The sequence below is a fragment of the Quercus lobata genome, chromosome 8, assembly GCF_001633185.2.
Source record: "Quercus lobata isolate SW786 chromosome 8, ValleyOak3.0 Primary Assembly, whole genome shotgun sequence".
NCBI lineage: Eukaryota > Viridiplantae > Streptophyta > Magnoliopsida > Fagales > Fagaceae > Quercus > Quercus lobata.
In genome coordinates this window covers 40,869,987-40,891,631 of record NC_044911.1, presented here as the reverse complement: position 1 = coordinate 40,891,631, position 21,645 = coordinate 40,869,987, and the positions used below count along the sequence as shown (strand labels likewise).

At 36.2% G+C, this 21,645-nt stretch overlaps 1 protein-coding gene across 1 annotated transcript; it reads right to left on the bottom strand.

Annotated features, from left to right (window-relative positions):
• Window positions 1-2,160: 2,160 nt before the first annotated feature.
• LOC115957318 (transcription factor VOZ1-like) lies at window positions 2,161-6,649 on the bottom strand. Its single transcript, XM_031075539.1, has 5 exons — window positions 6,509-6,649; window positions 5,693-5,937; window positions 5,435-5,593; window positions 3,542-4,133; window positions 2,161-3,282 (listed from the first exon to the last, which is right to left on the bottom strand). The coding sequence occupies exons 2-5, from the start codon at window positions 5,915-5,917 to the stop codon at window positions 2,771-2,773; spliced, it is 1,488 nt and encodes a 495-aa protein (XP_030931399.1). The 5' UTR covers window positions 5,918-5,937; window positions 6,509-6,649; the 3' UTR covers window positions 2,161-2,770.
• Between the last annotated feature and the right edge of the window lie 14,996 nt (window positions 6,650-21,645).

Here is a 21,645-nt window from a genome sequence, read left to right as displayed (position 1 = left end):
TGTGAATCTCATGTGTTGTGAGAGGTTGAGATATAGACTTAAAACAAAATATAATTTTATGGGAAATTCAGTGTGGTGTGATAGAAATTATTATGTGTTTTTCTAGACTTCAGTTAAAAAAAGCTTATCAAATATATGAGAGAGAGAGAGAGAGAGAGAGAGAGAGAGAGATTTGAGGACTTTTCCAAATTAGAATTTTTTACACAAAAGCCTTGGGTGTATTGAGTCATTCACGGCCATTGCCTCTCTCTCTCTCTCTCTCTCTCTCTCAAGCTAAGGGTGACCCTTGGGCAAGACCACTTATGCTGGTAAAAAATTTCAAATTAATCATTATTTTTTAAAAAAACAAAAAACAAAAGATGAGCTCCCTCCTCTCAAGGATGTCCCAAAAATTATGAGATAATAAAAATCCAATTCATTTGAAATCGTAAATTATATAAAAAATTTAAGTGTACCAAATTATCATTAACGATCAATTTCCCATAACAATTTGATTTCAAATTTTTTATTTCTATTTTATGTGTCTCTTTCTCACATGGTACATTGTCAACATTAGTCATCTACTTTCTCATATGGCCACACACCAAATAATCTCTCTCTCAATACCAAAATCAAATTTGAAAATATTTTAACTTTCCTTCACCAATTATTACTCTACTCAAGATAAAATAAAAACCGATTTAAATAAAATTTTATCTATTTTTCTGCTTTAATACATAAATCATGATACTTCATTCTCTATGTAAAATTTGAAGGTTGGGGGTGGAAATTGAGAAAGGAGAAGATGGTTTGTTCACAAAGGAAACGTATGTAACGAGTGAGTATAGTGATGGAGGTTGAGAGTGAGGTTGGGAGGGAGGTCAAAGCCAATCATGCCAGACACAGAGACCTCTTGAGCAGCGAAGATTCAGAGTCATCTTGTATTGACGATTTCTGTTAGAATCTTCAAGATTTGGTTGGATAATTTATGAGTTTGTTGCCAGGTATAGCTATTCTTGTCACATAATTATCGACAACTCAGAATAGCGTGGTTCTCTGTTGTGCAATTAAATCATGGACAACTTCTTGTTTGGCATTTGAAAGGTTCGTGTTTCTATCCGTAGAGAGCAGTGCTTTGTTGTGCAGGTGCAACTATCTGCTGCTTGAATGACGTAAAAGACTTACGTGTTCTCAATATTGTTGTTGCTGCTAAAAGCCTTTTGGGGTCACTTGGCCCCCTTTTGTCTTTTGTCTTCTTTTTTTTTTTTTTTTTTTTTTTTTTTTTTTTTTTTTTTGTGGGGGGGGGGGTGGGGGGTGGGGGTGAGAGATGAAACCTTGTCTTGTGAAAACTGTCACAGTGATTGTAAATTGTAATGAATCTATTAAGGTCACTCAACCTTGGCCAATTGTCAAGGTCCAGCATAGCAGTCATTTAATTTTCAAAATTCACTTATCTAGGAAATCAATTAGTAGCAAAATTTGAATATGTGCTTAATTAATTCAGACATATATGAATATGATCAAGTTGTGATGTATGACAATGATGAGAAGGGGAGAAAAAAGAATGGGGCGAGGGGATGAAGCAAACAATCAATTTAGTTCACATTTTTCCAATGGAAATCTCAAATGAAGCTAGCAATTCCTGCTACATTCAGAACTTTTTAAGTTTTACACTGCAATACTACAATTACAATGAACATCGCTAGGTTTTCATGGAGATATTTAAAGTTGCTTAGGAGGCCAATATTAACAAGGGATGACAAGCTCTGTGGTGTAGACTTGGTTGCTCTAACGTAACAATTACATGTGAGTTCCAGAATAAAAGGCAACTCATTATAGATACATGACTCATAAGTGTCACTTCCAAGTGAAACAAAATATTGTATTCAATCCCTTCTTGAAACAGGATTAAATACATTTAATTCACCGATAGAACTCATAATGAATCCAGAAAACAAAGCACACAATATATTGACTCAATATAAATTATATCAGTAACGTAACAAAGATGCCACCAGAGAAAATTGGAACAAGAAATGTTCAATTTAAGACATCATTTCAACAAGAGGAGAAATTATAAGGTCTTCATGGTGGACAAGTGATGTGGTCCACCATTCCAATAAAAAGCTTTCACTTGTTTAAAATTATGAAGTTTTAAATAAAAACTAAATACTGACTCAATAATTTTAAATAGTTGGGAGTCTTTTATTGGAACGATGGACAAATAACATGGTCCACCATGAGGACTGTTTAATTTCTCTAATAAGAGAGAAGATTTGCATACATGTATGACTCCCATAGATGGTACAGCCAGCAAAATAAATTTCCTGAACATACTCTTAAATATTTTGTGTCCCATCACCTACAAAATGAACCAGCAAGATGCAGGGAGGAAGCAAATACAGAAACAATTTCCCTTCCCCTATACAATTCTAGCAATCTTCACTAGCACCAACCCCATGGTTTAGAAACTCATAGGAAGTAGAAGAAGTCCATAGGACTATATGTTAACTGTCAATCAGAAATTATACTATACCCACCAGCTTAAAAAGGGAAATCCAAAACGAACCTCTGGACAGGTAATATAGCAAGCAGAATTGTCCCCTGGTAACAAAAGGGGGGCTCATGCGGTTGATCACCAGAAACAAACTATCATTTATATGTCAGCACAGTTCAGAAATTCCACCAGTTTCTACAGTGAAAAGTTGATTCAACCTCGTCTATCTTATGTACTAGTTTCCATATGCAGGCAAGACTCGTCAAATATTTACCATAGCAGTCATGGATTATTTCATGGAGCACTTAAACCATCAGTCAGTGATTCGGAGTTCAAGGTGGTCTGATTTTGAGCAAAATTAGCATTTCCCGCATCAGGCCTTTTATTAACCTTTGTCCTGCTCTTAATGGGGTGTCCATTATCTGGAGAACCTTCAGCAGTGAGCCTTCCCATCTTCTTCTGCAGATCAGCCAGCGAATCGTTTGTCAATTTCCCTTTAGGACTCTTCTTTTCATCAACATGCTTGAGTTCCAATCTATATAATGCACAAGCATCATGGTTGCTGATCTCATATTCATATAAATGCCATTCACGACAGTTAAGAGGCTGTGGATCCATGTAATAGGACCTCTTCTGCCCACCATATTCCTTCATCACCTGCTTCCTTGATTCATGCCAACCACGTCCATTATAGTCTGGCAATGACCTCTGCTTTCTATTTCCACTCTCAAATGCCCTTCTAGACTTGTCAAAAAAGAGCCACTCCCTAATTGTTTCACCCTCAAGGAAAGCAAGATCGAATAGCTCTACAACATTGAAGACAGCAAGTTAGTAAAACTAAAAGAACATTACTATCATACTGAATCACCCAAATGCAATGTAATTAAGCATGCAAAGATTAACTTCCTCAAATGAAACTGAACCACATCACATTACATCTGCCATATCTCAATATAAGTAAGCATACAGCAAAATGGATATGCAAGATAACAACTGGTATGTAAATAAGATAAGCCCAAAAGAAAACATAAAATGAATGAACAGAGTGGAACTACATAGGTTTACCTGGAGCATTCCATGGAGATTTTGTATTAGCAGCACCTTCACATTTAGGGATGCCCACTTCCTTTCCATGTGTCTTAGCACTAAGAGCAGAAAATAATGGACCATCCTTCAAACTAATGCCTCCAGGTCGCAAAATTGGAGTCATGCCAGGGAGACCCTCATTTAATGCTAGAACAGCATGACCACTACTGCAATAGTCTTGGCACAATGTAGATCCTTGAGCAGGCCTGAAACAATCCCATAGAGCACATTTTGGTCCCAAGAAAGCAGATGGTGGAGGGCAGATATTTGGCATAATGTTGGGCATAGTATCCTGTTCACACTGTTCAGTGTCATTGGCTCCAATGAGAAGCCCATAATCAAAGTCTTGATGTAAATCAAACTGATGACATTCCAACTGAGTACTCAAATTTGAGTTATTAACCCCTGTGATCTGCTCAAAGTCCTGCAGTATATTGAACTGATGACTATCCAACTGATTTGTAAACTGTGAGTTATTAACAACCTTGTTGTGAACACTTGAAACAGAGGCTTTGCATTGATCAAAACCTTGAAAACCATCTTCTTTGGGCTGTTCATTAATAAAACAATCCTGGCAAAGACCAAGTGTTCAGCTCATCAGTTATCTATCATGTCTAAGTATTATACCCTTTATATGCTGAAAGACTAACAAATGAAAAAAATGGAACCCAATAAAAGCTCTCAAGGATTGAAACACAAATAAATGAATATATTAAAGTAATGCAAACCTTTGACTTAGGTGGAATATACTATACCCCACCCCCCCCCCCTTTTTCTCCTCCATGTCCTTGCGTTCTAAACATTCTCTAAATGAGGTCCTGGGAGGGGTGGTTTAGATACAGTCCGACCCTTGAGCAATTTTTGCATGAAATTAATAATTAATGTACGTACATGATTAATAAGAATAGTAAATCTAGAACTGAGCTGCATAGAAAGTGCCTTTGAGTATCATGAATCTCAATCAAAGGGTTGTGCGGACTAAGCTATATGACTTGACACCATAGAGGTAGTAAAAGTCATCATTTACAACACATGTAAACAGTAAGATAAGGCCTGCAAAGGGAAAGAAAGGCAGCAAGTCTTATGCCTAGAGAGAGAGAGAGAGATCAGAACATAAGAAATGAGATGATGATAAGAGGGGAAATCCTTCAAGAGGCTTCCTTGTGGGGGGTTATGTTGCAACAAAACCTTAATCATAAATTCTTGAAAGCATATTCCTTAAAACATAGGATTCTCGCATTTGATTTATTAGTCGTATTCCTTCCAATTTCCTGGGAATATAACATTCATATATTTGTTACAATTAGATCAAAACATTCCCATAAAGTATTACAGCTTTTATCTTGAATATTAATAAAATAACCCATGTGCATTATATATACATGTACGAGTGTTATTTTATAAAAAATAAGATAAAACCTCCAACATTCCCACTTGTTGGGATTCTCATATTACCATTATTCAAATTGCTAACATTCCCGAAATATGTTTTGTAATTAGCGAAGCATTATAAGTTCTAGGTCTAGCTCAACTGGCACCTCCTCCCCACGTAACTTCTAGGTGGAGGGTGAGGTCATGGGTTCAAGACACATAGAGTGCTTGTGTAACTTACCAATAAAAAAGAGTCAGCAAACCAAAAAACGAGCATGAAAAGAAATTAAAAGGTCTTGTTGAACTGAGGATATTATTTTGAACATCAAAATGACATAAATCTAATATTCAAAGTCCAAATTTCTTTTTCTGCAATTTCCTCAGCAAGACGATGGTGAAGTGCTGTGTTCATGGATAATTATTCAAAGAATTTGCTTGCACAATCGCTTAAATATCACTCTGAACTCCAAATTCACTCCAAAAAAAAAAAAAAGAACTAACCTCTGGAAATGCTGTTAAATCGCTGTCATGAAAGTTTTGAAGATCAACTTCACGTTTCAATGGTGCCAGTTCTTTTAATGGACTAGTTGCATCATCTTCCTCGCCCCACTGTTGCAATAGCTGTTCTAATTCCTCTGAAAATGATCCAAGACTACCACTCTAGACAATACACATACAAAAACTTATATACCAATAACAACCTTTTCACACAAAGACGATGCTAAATTCAAGTTCTACCAAAGGATAAAAGCTACATACAACTAAAGAGGAAGCCGGGGACGGATCATTGAGCTCAGATTTCCACTCTCGCAACATCTGATGTACTCGCTCCTCCAAAACCGCAATGTCATTAGATCGCCGCTCCTTCCTTGCAGACTGGAGGTCAGTGAACATCCCTTCAAGATCATTCACCCTGTTCTTCGCCTTCTCCTTCAAGAGCTGGTGCGATGCCGACCCACACTTGCTCTTAGAACCCTTCGGCATTGCTACCCTCCTCCAAAGCCCTGACAAAGTCATATTGATTATCAATGACTATTTTTCAATGCAAAATGTTCCAATATCAAAATCCATTCAATGCCCCATAAAAAAAACAATCAAATAAAGCTCTGTTTGGATGCTGAAACAATAAAGCTTACGTTTCTTTAATTTAAGCTAAAAAAAACTATTTGCATACTATTAATCCCACCCAACAAAAATAACCCAGATGAAATAAATTGCAAGAAACCAATTTTAACACAAAATTACCTGTTTGGTTGCTGAGAAAGTGCAGGAAAAGAAAAGTAAAAAAAATAAAAAATAAAAAATAAAAACCAAAAGCAACTTCAAAGAAAGAATCTTAACTTACTTGCTTGAGTAAATATTTATTTATTCTAAAATTAAGGAATTAAAAAAAAAAAGTGAAAATCAGTTGGGACACACTGCGATTTTCTCTAGGGGTTCTGTAACTGTTACCGATTCATTCTAAACCCTAATACAAAACAAAGCAACTATGCCCAAATTGAGAAACACATAGAAAACACAGAAAACAGAAAGCACGGAAAACAAAAATGAATTTTTTTGTTTTTTTTTGGTTACCTCAAAAGTATTGGACAAATTAATTGCTGCAGAAATCGGAAAGAGCTTTGAGGAGACAGACAGCGTTTACAACGTGAGAGTTTTGGGTTTTTAAAGTGTTCAATCAATCAAAGTATCAAGGTCTTTGTTTCTTTTCTACCCAAAAAAAAAAAAAAAAAAAAAAAAAAAAAAAAAGGGTCTTTGTTTCTCTCTCTTTAACTTTTTAGTTCGAGTTATTGGGCTCCAATAGTAGAGGACTTTCCAGCAGAAGCCCAATGCATATCTTTTTTTTGTTTTTTTTTTTTGAGAGGGAGCCCAGTGCATATCTAGCTAATTCCTCTTTTATAATATACTATCATTTATATTTCATTTCTATAAGCTAATATTTATCCTCAAAAAAATCCTATACACCTTTAATTTTGCTACAGTTATTTACAGCAAGTGGAAAAAATTTAAATATAAAACATATATCTTAATTTTTATGGGGATTTTTTTTAATTGATTTATAGTTTTTTTCATTTTTTTTATCTATTATTATTTTATGTATAGGATTTTTATATAATCTTTCATTTGAATTCACAATTAAAATTACTTTTTTGACTACTAATAAAAATCTACAACTTAGAATTTGTTGCAACAGTGTTGTAAAAATATTTTGGATGTATCATTTCTCTTTTTGAATTTATCTTTGTATTTATTTTTATCGTATTGTTAATTCTCAAAAAAAAAAAGTTGTCTTATTATTAGATCACTTTCATTTAGATAATAAAGTTATTTTTGGAGGAATAAGAAAATGGATTGTAAAAATATTATGGATATAATATTTCTCTCTTTGAATTTCTTTGTGTCTTTAGTTTTATATTATTAGTAAATTACTTTTGTTTAGAAAATAAAGTTATTTTTGGAAGTATAATGAAGTGGATTGTACCAAATAAAGTTATTTTTGGAAGAATGAGTGTTTTGCTTCTTTTGGTCATTTGATTCCCAATGCAAACATCCTTATAGATGCCTTAAGAGTAATTCAATAAGAGTAATGTTACAGATACAAATTATTTTACAATATTTTTAAAACGGCTGATGTGGCTTTAGCATTTTCTGAATAATTATTGTTATGTAAAAATGTGATGTTAGTAGTGAGTCTACATTAGAATTAGTAATAATTTGCCACATCAATAGTTTGTAAAAATTTTGTAAGATAGTTTGTAGTTGTAGCATTACTTATTCTATAATTCAAAATCTTGTTAGACTGACGAAACATGTTAGTGGTTTATTGGTGTAGATGAATGATGTTTATTCACATCGTAATACTATAATTTTAGCTGACATGGTTGAATTTTCTTAATAACTTTAGATACTTTACTTTGATAATAAAAAACAATCATTATGGAACAAAAAACATAGGGATTTTTTTATAGAGAAAAGATGTCAGATTGAAATTCTATTTTATCTATATAACCTTATGTAGCATAATATTTAAACCCTCCATTAGAATCTTGGTATACATATTTTCTTTAAATAGTGAAATAAATTTTTTTGATAAAAAATGGTGAAATATATAATTCCATATACAATCACAATTACAATAAATGCCTAATACTAAAATATATAGTTGTAGAATAATACTAGAGATACAAACTGTAAGGACACAATTCTCTGGCGGCCCAAGAAGGATGTTGGGCTCGCGCATGAAAGATCCCTCACAATATGATTTGTAGAGAGTGGGCTTGAAAAGCTAGCCGTTGGTCACGGGGCGATGTTCCGGGCTCGATTTTAGAGGGGTTCCAGTAAAAGAAAAGAGTTGGGTTTGACCATTTAAGCCGTGAAGCGTGGCGTCCACTGTGATTGGGCTCCTCGGACTTAGTCCGAGGACCATTAAGGTCTTCCCAGGTTACCCGACGGCGGGTCCTTTTATGGTCTGCACATGTTATTAGGGTGTTTCCCCTTATGGAGTCTTTCTTTTTTGGAGATTGCCCCCCCCCCTCTCAGATTCATTTGCTTCTTCTTTTATACTAGCATGCATTCGCTGTCCTTCGTCCACGTGTAGGGTCAATCTTTACAAAACTGACATTTGTCCCATCAGTCCAATCCCGGAATTGTTGGGGATGGTTGATAAAGCTGGAGAGTACGGCTCTGTCAGGGGCAGCGCATTAAATGGCAATGAGAGCAGCTGTCCCGGATATTCCTTGATTCTCTTTTAAGTTTGGCCCTATACCAGTTTTACCCTTCTTCTTCTGGTGGGGTTTTGGATCTGTCGAGGACTGAGTTATCCTCGGCTACATCACAAAACTGTTAGGTGCTCTGTATTGTAGAGCTTGGGCCGTAGTTCTCCTTGGCTCCGGCTTTCGGACTCTCTAAGGGCGAATGGGCCTGGCCCATAAATTATTTGGGCCCCACAATAGCCCCTCAAAACCCTGTTATCCGACTTCTGGGTTGGAAAGGAGGGTTTTGGTAAACCCGGGCCTTTAGTATGGCTTATTTAGTTCAGCCTCGCATTAATGTGGACGGTTTTCCACCTGTCCAGGAAGTTAGCCGGTCTTCAAGGAACTCCCTTTAATCTGCTCGTGATCTACTCCTGCCGCTTGGTTGTCCCAGACGCGCCCTTAATGACTCCCCTTTACGAGACTCATTTATGTCCGGCGACTCATCTGATAAGGTGGGGAAGTGGAACGGACACCTCTTTTCTCTTTAGATTCTTTTAAAAATTTGAATGCATTTAATATCCCCCGTTTTACTCTTCTTATAAGAAGGCAAGCAGGAGGTCATCACTTTCGTGCAGACCCCTTTCCATCCTTCTGAGATCTGAAACCCATAGCCTCTTTTAGCATTTGCTTAACCCGATTGTTATACACCATATCATTATACGTCTACCATAACGAATGATAAAGGAACCATGCCCCTCCTCAAAACACCATGTTCTGATAAAGTTTGAAATGGCTCGGTCAGGGCAAGGATGGCGCAGACTTAAGATATGTCCCGCCTCTCTTTCAGCCAAAATCAGAAGCAGGGGCTCGTCACGTTAAACTCTCGGTGTGACTGAGTCGAGAATACCCAATGTCAGCACCACCTGGCTCCTCACGAGCATACCTAACACGACACCAGTGTGTTAGGAGTCAGGGCTGAGGCAGAGGCTAAGTGCTTCTGCTTCTCCCTCTCTTTGCTCACTGGTGCCTTCCCCCGCCTTCCTCTCCTAGTCTTCCCAGCACCAGCTCCGCCCTGGTGTTGTTCTTTTCCCTCTTTTGCTCCTCTCTTTGTCTTTTCATCTCTTCCCCTCTTCTTCTACTCCTTCTCTTACTCATGTCCTCCATCTTCTTCATTCATCTCCTCCATCTTCTTCATTGATTTCTTCCTTACTATTTCCTTCTTCTTCACCGTTTACTTATCTGTATTGCGGATGTTAGTGCTGCCTCGGCAGCCCCTCTTTTGTATAGGCTTGTTGAGGCCCCTTTTTGTACATTGTAATAATTTTTCATATTAATAAAAAATTGTTGTCATTTCATTTCGCATATTCTGTCTCTTTGTTTTTATAAATTTGCAAGTGCTGCTCGGCTCAATAATATCGCATCTAAATTAATGACGACTAAGACCAAAATACTTAATAATAAAAAGATGGGGCCATAACTTTAATAGAAGTGCTTGGCACAATAAGGCAGACCAGTAAAAAGTAATACTTACCCCCTACTAGCCGAGGAGAGAAACGAAGGCTTGATGTCGTGTGAGGAATAACCATTTGAAGACATACCACCCACTAAATGAACAGCCCTCTTAGGCCATTGAATACTGGGGCGTTCCACCACATTCCTTACAATTTGTTGTCCTTAACCTTTTATGGTGTTTAAGCCGCGGGTCATGTGATCTGACACTTTTATCAAGTAACCCACCTTATGAAATCCAAACATTTTCTTATCCGAGTAGTTGATTTCCCCATTGGCTTGGGTCCGAGGACCATGCAAGGCCTTGGCTCTGTCCAGAACTCGTAATAATAAATATTTTTGTACTTGGTTTCCCCATAGGCTTGAGTCCGAGGACCATACAAGGCCTTGGTTCTGTCCAGAACTTTTTTTTATTTTTTTATTTTTTATTTTTTTTTATGCACTTGGTCTTTCCTCAGGTGTCTCACAAGCTGCCGAGCAGGAAGTTGTCCTCGGCAACGGTTATTCCTTGGTGTGGGCCATAGTTCGTGGGCTTCCATGCAGAACGAGCCTGGGCCGCGAATTTACCAGGCCCACAAATTAAGAGGCATTTCCGTAGTCTTTGGTTACGCGGTACTTTTTGGCGTCCCAGTGTTCGAAGTGCGCCTTCTCAAGGATCTTCAAATCCTACGGCTGAGGATGAAGTTGGAAATTGAGCCAAGTCTGCTTCGTCCGTAGCATTCCTTGGAAACTTGCACGAATTAAATGCCACCGGTTCACTTCTGGGTATAAATAGGATAGGGGATCACTTTACTTGCACATGAACTCTCCTGTTCTCTTCAGAACCATATTTCTTCCATATCCGCGATCTCTCTTTCTAGTGCCACTGCCTTAAAGCAAGATGTTTGAGGCGTGGATGGGGGTGGAAGGTCTCCGCGCGCTTCAGAGGCACCGAATCCTCAAGGTGATACGGTATGGACAAGGATGGCACAGATTCGAGCCAGTCCTCCGTTTTGACAGGAGGAAGATGGGGTTCCTTCCTCTTTTAGTCAAAATCCGAAGCAGGTTCTGGTCATGCCAGATTTTTGGTATGTCCGAAGAAGGAATTTCCGCCATCAGCGCCGTCTGCCTTGTAGCAGGCAAATTTTTGCGGGGGCTTCCCAACTTCCGGCTCCCTGCACCTTTTCTGTAGATGGTGTTAGCCTGAGGTCAGGTTCTTTGGCTACCTGAGTTATGGGCATGTAGAAGCGTCGAGGAATAGTTTCCTTAGACGGCATCTTGGAACAGTAGCCAATCTCTCCTCTGAGCTATCTCCTCGGATTTATCTTCACTCTTTTGTACTTTTCTTTTACTTACGCAGTTAACTCTAATGTAAGCTTGTTTCAGCTTTTTATTGTACACTGTGCTGTTCTTTTGTCTTAATAAAAGATGTGTTTATTTCTTTATACATACTTTTTTGCAACAACTACTTTGGGCCTGAATATTAAGTCTAAGCCTGCCTTCAACAATATTCTGGGCAGAAGAATACTTTAACACAAATCCCTATTAGTTTAAACTCGCAAATATTATCAAGTATAACGATGGTAATCCTCAATAGATTAAATTCATGGAACTAACCGGGATAGCTGTTGAGTGCTGCGCGATGCACGCTAGACCAATTCCCGAGAACGATAAACTCTAAACAATTCGTCCGAGATGATAGTCGAGTAGCGAAGGACTTTGTGCTTTTGGGTAATATGCTGTACCGTATCGCATTATTCCCTTTGGCACGGGGGATCCGAGGGTAGACCGGGGAACCCGTGCAATTAAGGGATTGACCCAACTGTTAACGAGGAGTTCTCTTCGGATGGATCTTGAGGTTTGTGTGCCATAGTAGTTCTTTTTATGTACTTGGTTTCCCCATAGGCTTGAGTCTGAGGACTATGCAAGGCCTTGGTTCTGTCCAAAACTTATGATCTTTTTATGTACTTGGTTTCCCCATAGGCTTGAGTCCGAGGACCATGCAAGGCCTTGGTTCTGTCCAAAACTTATGATCTTTTTATGTACTTGGTTTCCCCATAGGCTTGAGTCCGTGGACCATGCAAGGCCTTGGTTCTGTCCAAAACTTATGATCTTTTTATGTACTTGGTTTCCCCATAGGCTTGAGTCCGAGGACCATGCAAGGCCTTGGTTCTGTCCAAAACTTATGATCTTTTTATGTACTTGGTTTCCCCATAGGCTTGAGTCCGAGGACCATGCAAGGCCTTGGTTCTGTCCAAAACTTATGATCTTTTTATGTACTTGGTTTCCCCATAGGCTTGAGTCCGTGGACCATGCAAGGCCTTGGTTCTGTCCAAAACTTATGATCTTTTTAGGTACTTGGTTTCCCCATAGGCTTGAGTCCGAGGACCATGCAAGGCCTTGGTTCTGTCCAAAACTTATGATCTTTTTATGTACTTGGTTTCCCCATAGGCTTGAGTCCGAGGACCATGCAAGGCCTTGGTTCTGTCCAAAACTTGTAAAATTTCTTTTATTTGGTTTACTTTTCGACCATAAGCCCCTATACCAGGGCGGGGAAAGTTGGCTTGAGGCCAGAAGCCCCTAGAGATGCCCGCGCCCTTGGCACTGTAAGGCGTAGCCCCTAGCAGAAGCTTATGCCGGAGCAACAACTGTATGTTGCCGGAGTCGGAGGAGGTCCCAGGAATTTCTGCTTGCTAAAGAGCTGACTCCACCGCCACCTGCGCCAACGAGCAAGCATTCCCACAGACGGCGCCAATTGTAAGGACACAATTCTCTGGCGGCCCAAGAAGGATGTTGGGCTCGCGCATGAAAGATCCCTCACAATATGATTTGTAGAGAGTGGGCTTGAAAAGCTAGCCGTTGGTCACTGGGCGATGTTCCGGGCTCGATTTTAGAGGGGTTCCAGTAAAAGAAAAGAGTTGGGTTTGACCATTTAAGCCGTGAAGCGTGGCGTCCACTGTGATTGGGCTCCTCGGACTTGGTCCGAGGACCATTAAGGTCTTCCCAGGTTACCCGACGGCGGGTCCTTTTATGGTCTGCACATGTTATTAGGGTGTTTCCCCCTATGGAGTCTTTCTTTTTTGGAGATTGCCCTCCTCCCCTCAGATTCATTTGCTCCTTCTTTTATACTAGCCTGCATTCGCTGTCCTTCGTCCACGTGTAGGGTCAATCTTTACAAAACTGACATTTGTCCCATCAGTCCAATCCCGGAATTGTTGGGGATGGTTGATAAAGCTGGAGAGTACGGCTCTGTCAGGGGCAGCGCATTGAATGGCAATGAGAGCAGCTGTCCCGGATATTCCTTGATTCTCTTTTAAGTTTGGCCCTATACCAGTTTTACCCTTCTTCTTCTGGTGGGGTTTTGGATCTGCCGAGGACTGAGTTGTCCTCGGCTACATCACAAAACTGTTAGGTGCTCTGTATTGTAGAGCTTGGGCTGTAGTTCTCCTTGGCTCGGGCCTTCGGACTCTCTAAGGGCGAATGGGCCTGGCCCATAAATTATTTGGGCCCCACACAAACTATTTTACAAAATATTTTACAAACTGCTGATGTGGTAAGTAATTATTGGTAAATGAAAAAGTGATATTAATGGTGGGCCTAGATGAAAACCAATAAGAGGTTGGCTACATCAATATTTTGTAAAAATGTTACAAAATAGTTTGTATCTGTAGCATTTTGTAAAAATATTGTAAAATAGTTTATACAAATACAATCATAATAAATGTCTATTAATAATTACCATAATGATCAAATTTATAAATTTAGACAAAAAATAGGAAAACAATGAGAGAATTTTTTTTTTTTTTTTTTTTCTGGTTCAAAAAAAAAAATCATATTATATGTTAAACTTTCTTGTGTCTTTGTGTCTATCCATTTTCTATGTGCGTGTTTGTTTCTCAAAAGAAAACTAATATATATATATAAAATTGAAATTCTTTGACTTTTAGTTAACCTCATATTATCATGCCACATTAACTTTTGGTGCCTCATAATTTTACACATCATTATTCAATTATATATATTTTTAAGAGGAAAGGTCCTCAAACCACACAACGAAATCAAAGACAGACTTGGTATGATTTGCAAATAAAACAGAGATGGACTTGGATCATTTTAAAAATTTAATTATTAATTTTGAAATTTTTAGAGGCTAAATTAAAAAACAAGACAAAATTTACATGGTCAGTGACCTTTAATTCGATATTCATGTTATTGATGGTTACAAAAACATATATCTTGCAATAAATTGAATTATGGTTTGAACTAATATCAAGATTATGGTCAGTGAGTGATACACCGAGGAAATAACTTTCCATTGTTGACTCATCTACTTTTTTTTTTTTTTTAATAGAAAGACTCATCAACTTCAATGTGTTACATTTTATTAAGGACAAAATTTGACTACAAACTTGATTGTAGTCTCTATAACTTCTATTAAAAAAATTGACATGAATATATATTTTGAAAATTTAACTGTTGAATTGCATATTATTTATGCTTTTAATACATATGTCAAATTTTGTGCAATCAAATGTTATTTATTATATGATCCATAAATTTATTTTTTATGCATAATTTTAAATTACAAAAACTTAAAATTTAAACAATTGGTTGATGACATAGTTATTGGCCTTTAATCCTTTGAAAATTTTGCAAGTATAGATGATATAAGAAAAAAATGTTATCTAATAATAGATTTATCAAACTCCATATCCAATAAAAAGATATTAAACGAAATTGTAACCTTAAGTTACAACTAAGTTGTTAGTCAAACTTTGTCATTTTATTAATCTTTATGATGCTGTTAGCTATGAAGTTACCTACAATATTAAATCAATGGGAAAATTACAATGACATTCCTTAAGGTTTTGGGTTAATATTATACTAATTTCTCCTATAGTTTGAAATAAGACAATCTCCTTTCTGAAAATGCAAACTTTTTACATTGATATTTTCTGATGAATAAAAAAAGCTTTGAAAAATGGAAAGTTCATATTAATTTGTTTAAATGTTAATGATTTGACAATCTAACCAATAACTTGATTGAAATACATGGATATGATTTTAGAAATTCAACGTTAGAATTCTCTAGTAAATGTAAAGGATCCTAATCTCTCAATAGACTCCATCAATCTCAATCTTGATTGCCAAACGGAAAATCTCCACATGATTTGAAATAACACATGGTGGGGAAATCTCAAGACAGGACTTCTTTAACCACAACCAAACAGGTTGATCTACCATAATTTCTCAAATATGTACGCAAATGGCACCAATTGACAAAAAAAAAAAAAAAAAAAAAAAAAAAAAAATCTTAAAGAATTCTATCCATTGCCGTTCGATTTTTATTTATAGCATTAATAGATTATATTATACAAGCAATCACAACTCACAAGTCACAGAAATAGACCAAGCCAACCAATCAAATCAGGCTCATTATTATCTCCAATGTACTGATATATATAACCATAGCTAGTTAAACATGAGCCATGACTCATGGAGCAGTAACTATAGGCACGATTGTCAAAATCCCGATCTGGATACTACGATTTTACGATTTTACGATCCTATCTATTCAAAACAATTTAGATCTTTCAAGGATCTTTGCGATCGTTTAGGATCGGTAGAATCGTACGATTTTGACGATCCTAAACAATCTTGATTTCTTGTAATCTTCTTTAACTTGATAGAAAGCTCAGTTGGACTTAAATGAAAAATCAAATCCCAATAGACCAAGTTTTTCTACTCTAATGTAGAGAGAGTATCAGTTGGATCCAAATAAAAAATATCCCAATAGAATGTCACATTTTGAGGTTTTGACTTCTTTAAATGATGCTTACAAATAGATGTAGTGATGTATGATAATTATATCAATGAATGTATAATTTATATGATTATTTAACATACCAATGTTTATTTATTTATTTATTTATTCTCAAATAATGTAGGATCTTACGATTCACGATCCGATCCTATGATCCACGATCCCACCTACCTCCCACGATCTTACGGATCCCGATTTTGACAACCTTGACTATAGGGACGCACTACATAACAGAATTGTCTCCACCATGATACCTGCCTGAACCAAGGAGAACTCCTCACTCAACTCCTCATGTAGTGGGTCAATTTATTCTTTTACCCCAAAATGAATTTGTCATGCAACTTGATTTCTTGCTCTTTCTCACTTTCTTTATAACTGGATTCAATGTTCACCCACAAAGTTTGATTCAGTGATTTGATGCTTTGGCTGCCTCATCAAAACACTCAAGGCATGTTTGATAGACTGTAATAGGCGCTGTAATGTAATAGTTATTCTTATGGTTTAGTAATTCTTTAGTTTGGTTATATTTTTATTATAAGGAATAATCATTCCTTATGAATTGCTATTCTCTAAAATGAGGAATAACTATTTCTCTTTAAAAGGTTGTATTAACTATTCCTTAGTAAATGCAATAATTTCAAAACTTAGGGTACGTTTGGTACATTGAATGTGGATTACAACAGGAATGATAATCTTTATTACCAGAAATAAAAGGTGTTGTAATGGAATAACTAAACCTATTCATTAGTTTGGTTATGAGTTGTAACATTAAAATAAAACTTATGATCTATTTTAGGAAATATCTCATTCATACAAATATATTTCCTAGAAAATAATATATTTTAAATTTTAGAGAGATGAGTTAATTTTTTAATGATTTTTTATTTCCATAATTGTTAGGTGGATATGGAAAGTTTATTTATTTGGAAATATATTATTGTTAGAAATTATTACATCTACTAAGGAATAACTATTACAACCCTTTTAGAGAGGAATAGTTATTCTCCATTTTAAAGAATAGCTATTCATAAGGAATGACTATTTCCTGTAATAAAAATATAACCAAACTATTGAATAGTTAAACCATAGGAATAACTATTACATTACAATGCCTATTACAGTAAACCATAGGAATAACTATTAATATATTTCCAGGTAAACAAACTTTCCATATACGTCTAACAATTATAAAAAAAAAAAAAAATCATAAAAAATAACACATATCTCTCTTAAATTTAAAAATAACGATTTTTAAGGAAATATAATTGTATGAGTAAGAAATTTCCTAAAAAAATGTAAAGTTTCGTTATAATATTATAATTCACAACCAAACTAATGAATATGTTTGGTTATTACATTACAACATATTTTATTTCTAGTAATAAAGATTACAATTCCTGTCGTAATTCTCATTCAATGTACCAAATGTATCTTTAGGTCCTCAAGTCTGATGTTCATATCCAACATGCATGCAATTAAATTAATGGCCCATTCAGTGATATGACATTATGACAAGATAGAAAATAAAAAGATAAAAATAAAGAGCGTAGCAATTTTACATGAAAAAAAAAAAAGAAAAAAAAAAGAGGAAAATAAGAAAGATATATGAAAGAATTTCTTTAAGGAGGATCTTATTTCTTAAGGGTGAATGAATGTAATGGTGATAAGTAATATACCTAAACTCCTAAAGCCTGAGATTTACTGTATTAAAGAAGCCATCAAATTGAAAGGAATACTTGGGCATGAAAGAGGAAGAACTGAAAAGGAAAGAGAAGAGCATTGTTCCAACGGTAACTTGAATTCAAATAGTAATATTAGCCAAAAACGGTGATGTTTGTTTTGTTTAATAACATACAACATCGTTTTTGGTCTAAAAGCTTGAGTTTAGGTTAATAGTTGAAGACAACACCATTTTGGCTCTTCTTCTTCAAACTCCTTCGAAACATGCCCTATTTGTTCCTTTTCAGCGAACTTCGAGATTTAGATCTTTTTCCTAGATATTTTATTTGGTTAATAAAGCTGTAATGCGCTAATATTCTTGTTAAGAGTTTGTTATAGTTACTAATCTCTGTAAGCTCTATCCTCTGTCTATGTATTCATTTTAATGAGCTTGGAATATATTTTTGAGTACTTTTCAGAAAAAAAACGCTCTTTCTTTTAGCTTCCGCCTAGGGATGGACCTAGGATTTTAAGTTGGGGGGGGGGGGGGCGGAGATAAGTGAAAAAAAAATTTCAAATACGCATCCATATAGTATTAATAAATTATCAACCAAGAAAAAAACCCAAAAATCATTGTTTCTTCATATATAAAGATACAATCATCTACTAACAAAAACAAAAAACACGAAACACTATTGTTTCTTTATACAATCATCTATGAAAGGGAACTCGACGCTCTTTCAAATCTTCAAAATCATCTATGATTGAATCCAAACTAAATGTCGAAACTATATCCTTTTCAATGTATAACATCAAAGATTCCGTGAAAAAATCATTTTCCATTTTGTTTCGAAGGTTAGTTTTGACAACTTTCATAGCTGAAAATGCTCGCTCTGTAGTAGCAATAGAAACTGGAAGAGTAAGCACAAGTCTCACCATTTTATAAACAAGTTTGTAGTGTTCTGAATTTCCAGTTCTCACTAACCATTGAGACAACTCAGATAAACCTTTCAATTTTTTGAACTCTGGATCCTGGACTACATTATGCTCAAAATGATAAAGCTCCTTCTCCAACACTTGTTTGTCATAATCAGTGAAATCTTGTGGATAGAAATTCTTTACCAACAAACAAAGATCACTACTTCTGAAAGATTTTAATGCCTCACGAGGTTCTAAAGCTGAGCTAAGCCTAAGTAACTCCATTGCATCTTCATTAAACCAATAATTTAGTTCCTATAGTTGAGAATCTATTGTAGCGTAAAAAATATTTACTCGATAATGATGCTCAATTGTAACGTTATCTTGTTGATTACGAGCTCGACCTCGCCTCGCAACATAACGAGCATTCATATCCAAGACATCAATGCAATGCTTCTCACAAAATGATATCACAGTGGTGAGTAAGCCATCCCATCCATCATCTCTAAATTTTTGGATAAGTGATTTAGTAGATGAAACTAAATGCATGGCATTTAAAATGTCTTAAGATTGACTTTGCAAAGCTTGACAAAGTTTATCAGTGATCTCCATAGTTTCCTTCTCAAGATACAAGATGAAGACAAATTCAAATGAAGTTAAACCATCATAAGCTGACTCTGCTTCTGCCCGATGTTCTCCATCAATTGCATTATCAATTATATTTTGCAAAACTTCAACAATTGAAGTAAACATCCTTAATAAGCTAGAAACTAATTTAGATTAAGTCCACTTCCAGTCTCAAGCTCTTCAAGATCAATCAAACGTGCTATTTCATTAGCATTGGCAACTTTCAATTGCTCATTGCGCTTGCATGAAGCATTAACAATTTTGATCATAAAAAGCAATGTAAGAAAAAAATGACTAATGGGAACAACTTGTTTTGATGCTTTTACTAATGCCAATTGTAAGCGATGTGCAAAACAAATGATGTAGTAAGCATATGGACAATCATTCAAAATCAAAGCTTGTAATCCATTCCACATACCTCGCATGTTGCTTGCTCCATCATATCCTTGCCCTCGAATATTTTGTATATCTAAACAATATTAAGATAACAAAGAATATATCCCATTCTTTAGAGTCAAAGCCGCAGTGTCAACAACATGAATAAGCCCAAAAAAACATTTTTTCACAAAGCCTTCTGCATCGACATATCTAAAAACCACAGCCATTTGCTCTTTCATGGACTCATCATGAGCTTCATCAACCATTATGCAAAACTTTGCATCACCAATTTCTTCCCGAATGGCCTTCTTCACTTTGGCTAAGAAAACATGTGGAATTTCCTTTTGAATCCTAGGTGATGTGTAGGTTGCATTTTTGGGAGCTTTTTCTATTATTTCAGCAACCTTCTCATTCTAAAAAGTCACAATACCCAATGATTCAAAAAAGTTCCCAGGATTTAATGAACTAAAACTTTCATCACTACCTCTAAAAGCTATAGCTTGAAAGGCAAGATATCGTACAATAAAAATTGTGACCTTCAGTTGCAACCGGCTATTTGCAATTTGTTCAGTAGTGAAATAATCAACTACCCTTTGTAAATGCTGCCATTGGTTCATCAAATCCTTACACATTTGCTCGGCAACTTTATAAGCTGAGTTAGGATATTTTCCTATATGACCTTGAAAATAACAATCTCTACCCCCAACCTTTCTCCAATTTCTAAATCCACCAATAATGAATTTATTTTGTACCACAACCCTATTTGAATTATGAAAGACAAAGCAGGGTAGACAATAAGCTGCATCTGTCGTAGGAGAATACTCAAGCCATGTTGAATTATTTTCAAACCAAGAAGCTTGAAAGGTACGATTGTGCTTCCCACTTTTTTTGAATGTCTTTAGAGGAGGTTGGTGTGGACCTTTTATAATGTAAGCCCGTCGAATTTCATCACATTGATTTACATGATATTCCAATATTTGTTTGCATGTTCCAGGATCATAAGAATCATATAAGAATCACCATTATTTTCTTAAATTTGTGTGACAATTTTTTATATTATATGATTTGTTTTTTTCTTTTTGTCTTTGGTCTACCACTCTGCCTTTATTTATGTATTTGTGTTTGGTCTGCCATTATTTATGTCTTTGTGTTGTCTCCATCTTTCTAACACTAACCCATTAACCCAATGAATCCCAATGGCCACTACCGACACTAATTGACCTTACAGAAAAAAGAAAAAAGAAAAAGAAAAAAAAAGGGTAAAGTTAAAGACTTTAACTTTACCTTTTGTCTGTTGCCCAACTCCACTTGTCCCTATTATGCCCAACTACTAGTCAACAAAGAAAAAACCAATCTCTACAACTACAAACTCTACTCTCTCTCTCTCTATCTCTCTTATCTATATAGAGAGTCACAAACACAGAGTGACAGAGTCACAAAGCCAAAAAGCCCAAAAAAAAAAAAAAAAAAAACACCACAGGCAGCAGCACAAATTCAATTCACCATCAGTCAATCACCAACATTAGTTTAGTTCATCACTCATCAGTAAAAACACAAACATGAAACACCACAAGTCCACAAGGCACAAGCACAGTTTCTGTGAATCTTAGATTCTCAGATCAGATCACAAACATTTTATATTTATTGGGTTTTGAAGGAAAAGATAAGAGTAAATCTCTGTGAGTGGCGGCGGCAAGTGGGTCTCAAGCAACCGGCGACGGCAGCAAGTGGGTCTCGCTAGTGTGGGTACTGGGTACTGGTAGTGGTAGCAACTAGCAAGATCAAGATGGGATGGCGACACGGTGTGGGCGTGGGTGGCGGCGTCACAGGGTGGGTGAGTGGGTACTCTCTGTCTCGCTCTCGCCTCTCAGATTCTCAGTGCTCTCAACTCAAGTCTCACTTTCCTTTCTTATCTTTTTTTTTTGTCTTCGTTTTTTGCTTTCTCTGTTTGGTTTTGGACTGCTGAGAGCTGAGGGTTTTATTTTATTTTATAGATTTACATGGGTCATGGGCTCCTGGGCTTGTCGGATGATGGGCTAAGGGATTCATATTTTTGGGAGGGGGGCTCGAGCTAAAACTAAGGGGGGGGGTCGGAGCTAAAAATTAAGGGGGGCCCAAGCTCT